The sequence below is a fragment of the Microcebus murinus genome, chromosome X (assembly GCF_040939455.1).
Source record: "Microcebus murinus isolate Inina chromosome X, M.murinus_Inina_mat1.0, whole genome shotgun sequence".
NCBI lineage: Eukaryota > Metazoa > Chordata > Mammalia > Primates > Cheirogaleidae > Microcebus > Microcebus murinus.
In genome coordinates this window covers 78,888,144-78,896,665 of record NC_134136.1, presented here as the reverse complement: position 1 = coordinate 78,896,665, position 8,522 = coordinate 78,888,144, and the positions used below count along the sequence as shown (strand labels likewise).

At 48.9% G+C, this 8,522-nt stretch overlaps 1 protein-coding gene and 1 non-coding gene across 2 annotated transcripts; both read left to right on the top strand.

Moving 5' to 3' along the window:
• The first annotated feature begins 624 nt into the window (after nt 1-624).
• LOC105862244 (uncharacterized) lies at nt 625-7,127 on the top strand. The gene is given in 13 exon segments (XM_075999156.1): nt 625-735; nt 844-877; nt 880-903; nt 1,165-1,244; nt 1,770-1,861; nt 2,582-2,661; nt 2,755-2,797; nt 3,180-3,242; nt 3,805-3,919; nt 4,727-5,681; nt 5,684-5,956; nt 5,959-6,871; nt 7,041-7,127. Coding segments are annotated over 12 exon segments (2,772 nt in total). The 3' UTR covers nt 6,861-6,871; nt 7,041-7,127.
• Nucleotides 3,444-3,571, top strand: LOC142866129 (small nucleolar RNA SNORA11). The gene has a single exon (XR_012916190.1). It is a non-coding gene; the product is annotated as a small nucleolar RNA SNORA11 (small nucleolar RNA).
• Nucleotides 7,128-8,522: the final 1,395 nt, after the last annotated feature.

Genomic DNA, 8,522 nt, shown 5'->3' with positions numbered 1-8,522 from the left:
AAAGTTAAGTGAACCTTTTTACTTTGAGCCAATCCCTGTGTTCAGATAGGCTATGGAAGATGCTGAGAAGAATGTGATATAGTTTCTGCTCCTTGGCAGTTCACAGATTGGTGGGGAAAGAAGACATCCATACACTTAGCTACAACGTGTATATAATTCAATTTGTATTTATGTAGTAGTTACCACACACCACATGGTAACTTTGTGTTGGGTACATTCATGCAGGTTTTATCTTTATGTCTTTTTTTTTTTTTTTTTTTTCAGGCCAGTGACAAAAGTGTATATCTTTATGTCTTGAATGTAACTTTTAACAACAAGGGATCATAGGTCTAAGTTTTACACATAAGAAAACTGAGTCCCAGAGAGGGGTAGTGACTTGTCTAAGGGGTACCAGCTAGCAGAATCAGTGGTGGCCAAAGGAAGAGGAGGAGCCCCAGGCCCTGTCCTTAGGTTGCTCCTGGCCTGGTAGAGGAATGAAACTCCTGCTGGGAGACAATGAAAGATAAGCCCAGGCCTCAGGCCCCACTACAGGGGAAGGTTTAAGGAGACTTTCTGGGGGAGGCAGATGAGGAGACAAAGCTATGTCTTTCACCTGGTGACTCTGGATCTTCATTCTTTCTGATGATGAAGTCCAGGCATCTGAATGGGGATGAGAGAAGTGGCAGTAATTACAGGCGAATCTCATGGGGCCGGAGGCCTCCACCACCCCGTGATGTGGCCATTTTGCAAGAAAGGGTAAGAATCCAGTGCTGCCCAGTCTCTTCTTCACCTGCCCTCTTCTCTGCCCCTTCCAAATTTTCTGTAAACATATTGAGATCTCCCCATCCATTCCTCATTTCTCAGGCAAATAAGTTGGTGAAATACCTGTTGGTTAAGGACCAAAGATCCCCATCAAGCGCTCAGGTAGGGTCCTACCAACCCTCCCCCTTGAGCTTGTCGCTCTACTCTCCTCTCCCCTCATGGTCTGGGAGTAACCTTTTACCTTTATGGCCTCCTCGTTTTCTCATTTCTCCACCCTTATTTTCCTATACACTGCCATGGCTGGCATCTCCTGCTAACACAGTTCAGGTCTCTGGCTGCACTTGACCCCACAGGACTGGCAAAAGGGCTGCAGCTCTGTGGCCTCTGCTCAGCCTGGCTGCTTCCACTTTTCCCTTCCTGCAGATGTGCTGAAGGATGTCATCCAAGAATGTGAGGAATATTACCCAGAGATCATTGAATGAGCAAGCTATGCTCTGGAGAAGGTGAAAGGGCAGCCTTGGGGGATGGGTGCAATGGGGAAGATTCAAATCAAACAAAGGTGTACATGTCCCTTCTGGGGGAACCATAGAGACCAGCTAGTCCAGCCCCATCATTGTGCTGGTGGGTAGACAGTGGCCTAGGGAGCAGTGTAGACTAGCCATGGGTTATGCAGCAAGTCAGTAATGAAAGCATACCTAGGACCCAAGCCATCCAAACTTAGTCCCAGCTTCTGTCTGCAGCTGGGCACATCCTGACATGCATTTCAGATGCTCACCTGTCCCTTCCATTCCTCATTGTCTGTCTCCTTAGGTTTCCACTAATCAGGCTGATGACATTGATGACAGTAGTACATTTGCTGTGTGTTTACTGGGTGCTGGCACTTAGTTACATGCTTTATGTGTGTTATCTCACTGACTTCTCACATGCACGAAACCCCTAGGTACATGGGGATCTGCGGCATGTCTGTGAAGCTCACTGAATCCTAAGCTAAATTTTGTGATCTCACAGGCTATTCTTTTACTTGGCAGATGTTTCGAGTCAATCTGAAGGAAATTGATAAGCAAAGTAGCTTGTATATTCTCATCAGCAATCAGGAATCCTCCACAGGCATACTGGGAACGTAAACTGGAAAAGGGCTGGGGTGGGAGGGGGGCTTCTGCTTTCGTTCATGGTTCTAGCCCTTCCCTGTCCTCTCTCCCTGTATCCTCTTAGAGGGTCAGGAAAGACAGGGCCCTGACCCTGTCCCAGCCCCCAGCCATAGTTGGAGCCCTGCGCTCGCTCAGTAGTGGTGCCTGTTATGATTGATTGAAGGCTGTAAGAGACTGGGGTGGGGCATTCCTGCTGTCAGGTTTCCTGTCTCTCCAGAAGCTTCCCAGGAAAGCAGGCCTATTGTTGCTTGTCTCTGCCTACTGAGTCCCTGGCCAGGCCTTGGTTGAGTGGTTCTCAAGGAGAGCTCCGTGGTGTTGGTGGGCCAGGATACATTAAGGGCAGGAATATCAGTAGGGCCCAGCCTAGAATTCTTTTGGGGCTGAGGGGTCTGGGAGAGAAAGAAGGGACTCACGTTGACTGGGTGCCTGGGTTGTACCAGGTTGACAGGCATCCTTCCATCTTCTTGGCAGCCTGGGAAGGGGAAGATGTGATTTTCTCATTTTGTGGAATAGGAGACTGAGGCTCATGAGTCTGCGTGCCTTGCCCAGGGTCACATGGAGCCTGAAGCATAGACGCGGCAGAATTCTCCCGTATCTGAGGAATCTGGGAGAGGCTAGCCTAGTGAGCTAGCTGGTGTGTCTTTTGTAGATGGCTGCTGGGCATAATCCTCTCTGTCTTATTATTCCCTTAGGACTAAGGAGTCACCCAAGCTGGGTCTACTCATGGTGCTTCTTAGCATCATCTTCATGAATGGAAATAGATCCAGTGGGGGTGAGTGGCTTGGTGTGCAGCTGAATGGGTGGCTATGGTCTGGATTCCGAGTGTTCATTTTTTGTCCCTCTCTCCTCTTGCCTCCCCTTGCAGCTGTCATCTGGGAAGTGCTACGCAAGTTGGGGCTGCGCCCTGGGTGTGATTGGGCTCTCTCAGCACTTGCTGTCCATGTTGTCCTTTGGCAAGAGAGGACAGTCCCAGGATTGCATCAGCCTGGTGGTCTGGTGGAGAGGGCCCAGGGTTCTGACCAGGGTGGATGGGGAAATGGTCTTGAACTCTCTGCTCCCTCTCTCCCCTATGTCCTCTTTCTGTTTGAAGCCGAGATGTTAGATAGACCTTCAGGTATCTCTGACAAAGAGCCATCTGCTGCTTGCTCTAGTGGCCACACGCTCACTTCTTTCTTCACCTTGTTGAGACTGCCCCACGTGCTAGAGAGGTCTCTTCCATGTCGGGTAATGCCTCGGCCCTTATCTGGGCAGTTCTGATCTGTGTTCACAGGTTATTTTACCCATTACCAGGGTGAAGCATTCACTGTTTGGGGAAGTAAGGAAGCTCATCACAGACGAGTTTGTCAAGCAGAAGTAAGGGGTGTTTGGGGGCTTTGTCTGGCCCTGAAGTATTCTGGGCATATTGATCTGATCCAGAAAGTGCTCGGTCACCACCTTTCTTACAGTAGCTTTAGAGGGATGGGCATCCTGCGTTCTAGAATTGAGTCCTGCCTAAAATTCCCATGGGTGGACTTTTCCAGGACTGGGTCAGACTCAACACAAGGCCCTTGTAGTGGGGTGTGCTCAGAGCAGGGGGCCTGAAGAATGGCGCCTCTGTTTACAACACACCCAACAGAAATCTGGGCTTACTCCTACAGGTGGCAGGATACTGTGGCCTTCCTGTGACATAGTGCCCTACACATGCCTCCACTGCAGCACCCCAAGTGACTTCTTTGCACAAAGTCAATGGGAAATGGCTCAGTATTGGAAGCTGAAACCATGAACTCTGTTTGAGAATGAGTCTGGGGCTGGAAGATCTCTTAGAAATCCTTCAGGGGCTATTTAGTATTTGTTTGGAGTGGGTTGCTATTTCATGCCTAGTGGTTAGACAACAGGTTTGCTTGGTTCAAAGTAAGTTTCATTTCCTTTCTCCAAGGTACCTGGAGTACAAGAGGGTCCCCAACAGCAGACCACCTGAATATGAGTTCTTCTGGGGCTTGCGCTCCTACCATGAGACTAGCAAGATGAAAGTCCTCAAGTTTGCATGCAAGGTAATAGGAAAGCTGCCTGAGTTTGGAATATTAAGGGAATAGGATTCCCCTGGCTGGGTCAGGCAATGTGCAGGGATGGTCAGGTACAGAGCACTCTGAAGTTCATATATAAACATATTTATGTCCCAGAATGCTGCTAGATATATAGTTTACATCATCTCATTAATTCTTCATACTTTGTATTAATCAGCTTGGGCTGCCATAACAAGATACCATAGACTTAGTGACTTGAAAAACAGAAATTTATTTTCTCACAGGTCTGGAGGGTGAGAATCCCAGACCAAGGTCCAGCATGGTCAGTTTTGGTGAGGGCTCTCCTCCTGGCTTGCAGATGGCCACTCTTTTGCTGTCTCCACACATGGCAGAGAGAAAAAGCAAGCTTTCTAGTGTCCCTTTTTATAAGGACACTAATCCTATTGGATCAGGACCCCACCCTTATGATATCATTTAACCTTAATTACTTCTATAAAGGCCCTATCTCCAAATACAGTCACATTGGGGGTTGGGGACTCAACATACAGATTTTGAGGGACACAAACATTCAGTTCATAGCATACTTTCTTATCATTTCCCATATTATAGATGAAGACACTTAGACTCAGTGAACTTAAGTAACTTGTCCAAGGTTATATAGCACCTAAGTTATCAGAGCTGAAATTAGATCTCAGGACTGACCCATGACAGAGCTCTAGTAACTAGGAATTTTTTAAAAATATTGCTATTACTTCTATACAAACCCTATAGTCGGTGCTTAATACATGATTACAAAAGTTACTTTGCTTATAATGATTATCATTCATGTTTTAGGTGCAGAAGAAAGACCCCAAGGACTGGGCTTCTCAGTACCGGGAGGCAGTGGAGATGGAAGTCCAAGCTGCAGCTGTGGCTGTGGCTGTGGCCGAGGCTGAGGCCAGGGCTGAGGCAAGGGCCCAAATGGGGATTGGAGAGGAAGCTGTGGCTAGGCCCTGGAACTGGGATGACATGGATATTGACTGCCTAACAAGAGAAGAGTTAGGTGATGATGCTCAGGCCTGGAGCAGATTTTCGTTTGAAATTGAGGGCAGAGCCCAAGAAAATGTGGACTCCAGCACCAACGTCAACTTCAGCAGAGGAGCTAGCACCAGGGCTAGGTTCAGTGATGGTGCTAGTATTAGCCTCAGTGGTGCACCCAGCCCCAATGGTGCCTTTGGTAGTGGAGCTGGCATTACCTTCAGTGGTGTACCCAGTACCAGTACCAGCTTCAGTAGTGCAGCCAGCATTAGCTTTGGTGGCACGCCCACTACCAGTGCCAGTTTTAGCAGTGCAGCCAGCATTAGCTTTGGTGGAACAGCCAGCACTAGCCCCAGCTTTAGCAGTACAGCCTGTATTAGCTTTGGTGGTGCACCCACCACCAGCTCTAGTTTTAGCAGTCAAGCCGGCATTAGCTTTGGTGGCACACCTTGTACCAGTGCCAGCTTTAGTGATGGAACCAGCTCTAGTTTCAGTGGTCCACTCAACACCAGTGCCACTTTCAGTGGTGGAGCCGGCTCTGGCTTTGGAGGCACACTCAGCGCCACTGCTGGCTTTAGTGGTGCACTCAGCACCAGCACCAGCTTCGGCAGTGTGCCCACCACAGGCACCGTTTTCAGTGGTACACTTAGCACCAGCACTGGTTTGGGAGGTACACTCAGCACCAGTGTCTGCTTTGGTGGCTCTCCCAGCTCTGGTGCCAGCTTTGGAGGTACATTTAGTACCAGTATCTGTTTTGGTGGCTCCCCCAACACCACACTGGTTTTGGTGGTACACTCAGCACCAGTGTCTCCCTCTGTGGCTCTCCCAACACCAGTGCCAACTTTGGTGGTACACTAAGCACCAGCGTCTGCTTTGGTGGCTCTCCCAGTACCAGTACTGACTTTGGCGGAGTGCTCAACACCAGTGCTGGCTTTGGTGGAGGGCTCAATACCAGTGCTGGCTTTGGTAGTGCTGTCTTCACCAGCACTGACTTTGGCAGTACACTAAGCACCAGTGTCTGCTTTGGTGACTCTCCCAGCACCAGTGCTAGCTTGGCAGCACACTCAATACCAGTGCCAGTTTTGGCGGTGCTGTCAGCACCAGTGCTGGCTTCAGTGTTGCACCCAGCACTAACCCTGGCTTTGGCAGTGCATTCAGAACCAGTGCTGGCTTCAGTGGGGCACTTAGTACCACTACTGACTTTGGTGGTACTCCTAGTAACAATATGGGTTTTGGTGGCGCTCCTAGCACGAGCATCAGCTTTGGTGATGCTCCCAGCACCAATGTCAGCTTTGGTGGTGCTCACAGCTTTGGTGGTGCTCACAGCACCAGCTTCTGTTTTGGTGGAGCTCCCAGCACTAGCCTCTGCTTTGGCAGTGCATCTAACACCAACCTATGCTTTGATGGCCCTCCTAGCACCAGTGCCTGCTTTAGTGGTGCTACCAGTGCCAGTTTGGGTGATGGACCCAGCACCAGTGCCGGTTTCAACTTTGGCAGTGCGTTAAGCACCAGTGCTGGATTTGGTGGTGGACTGAGCACCAGCACCGGCTTCGGTGGTGGAGTAGGCACCAGCTCTGGCTTTGGTGGTGGACTAGGTACCAGTGCTGGCTTTAGTGGTGGACTGGTCACCAGCGATGGCTTTGGCAGTGGGCCTAATGCCGGCTTCAACAGAGGACTGAGTACCATCGTTGGCTTTGGCAGTGATTCCAACACCAGCAATGGCTTTACTGGAGAACCCAGCACCAGCGCCGGTTTCAGTAGTGGACCCAGTTCTATTGTTGGCATCAGCGGTGGACCAAGCGCTGGCGCTGGCTTCTGCAGTGGACCAAGCACCAGTGGCTTCGGCAGTGGACTGAACACTGGAGCTGGCTTCAGCAGTGGACCGAGCACTGGTGCTGGCTTTGGTGGTGGAGCCACCAGCCTTCGTGCCTGTGGCTTCTCCTATGGCTAGTGAGGTTTCAGGTAATTGTAATATCTTTATTACCAGGGCCCATGAGGTTGGGTATGAGTTGGGAGATGTTATAAGAAACCCCGGGGTGGGAGAGTGGGGTGGGAAGATGAGGCAATGAGGGAAGTATGAGAAAACAGTATATTTAGTGCTAAAATGTGTTCCTGTGTATTTTGTTTTCAGGTTTATTCCCCACATTTACAGATACCACTAATGAATTGCAACAGTCCTTCCCATGGAGTCAAGATACATCCATGGAATCTTTGTCCACACATCAGTCTAAGCAGCCATGACCAAACAGCTGAGGATGACATGCTGTGAAAAATCTGTTTGCCATTTCTGCTTTATTGTTTGCTTCCTGTATGCTGTCATATTTTGCTATCAGAGTTACATTAAATTTGCAAAATGAATTGGAGTTTTTTCCTGTTTTTTAATGTTCTTAGGTAGTTGTGGAGTGGCATCTTGGGTAGTTGTGGCATCTTGAATTCATAGAAAAGCAGGAGATCAGCATAGCTTTTTAGGGAAGGTGAGGCTCCAATTTTTGGCTCAAAGGCAAGTATGACTTCAGCAGAATAGAGGCTCGGGGAAAGCATGGCCGGCAAGAATATAATAGCTTGAGAAAAGATATGGAGGGGGAAAGCCTGGAGCAGAAGGCAAAGCAAGAGGGTTCTGGACAGTAAGTACAGATTCATTTTGATTCGTTTGTATAAGAATGGAGGAATAGAGGGGGAGGTAATGAGGGTAGGACACAGGAACAAGGGAGGGATTTCTTAGGATAGGAAAGACTTGAGCATATTGCATAGACTGTGGGGCAAAAGTCAATAGAGAGGGACAGGAGAAAGACATGAAAGAATCAGCAATTGACTGAAGTAGCCCGTCCCTGAGAAAGTAGGATGGATTATGGTGCCAGATAATAGAAGGTGACCCTGACTTCGAAGAGGATTTAAGGGTGGCTATGGAAGCAGTTATAGATCTGCTTCAAGCAGTAATCAGCAACTCTGTGGTGGATCCCAACAAAAAAAGGGGATGTGGATTATGCAGGATTTGGGTCTTGCCGGGTGTTTGTGATGGAAGGACAAGGGAACAAAAGCAGCGAGTGTATGAGTCTGTCTCTTTATCACTGGGTTGCTGGTACCTGGCCCACAGTAGGTGGATAGAGAGTGGCTGAAGAGGATTCAAGTTGATTAGGGATGGAAGAAGACTGAAGATGGGTTGAGAGACAATGGAGCAATCAAAGGACTATGCTCTTGATGCAGTACAACAACAAATATTGTTCATTCATGAAATACTACATGTATGCCTATTGTGTGCAGGCATGCTTCTAGAGATACTGGGGATGACATAGAGTTGTAAGGACTTGGGGGGGGGGTTGGCAGTGATCAGATAGTGAGATGCTTGCATTGGAGAAGTCAGACTAGGGAGATGTTGCCAAAGTTCATAGAGTGGGTAGTTGAATGGGAGAAGATGATCACTGGAGTTGAGGGAGTCAGGGGACTGGGAGGCCAGGGTGTTGGTTGGGTCATTCACATGGACAGTGAAATCAATATGGCAGCAAGAGTTGGAGAAGAGAAGAGCACTTGGCCTAAGTGCCAGATTGTTCGCCAATTGTAAGGATGAAGGTGTCATGTCCCCAGCCACCTTGCCCACCAAGGAACAAGGCTCACA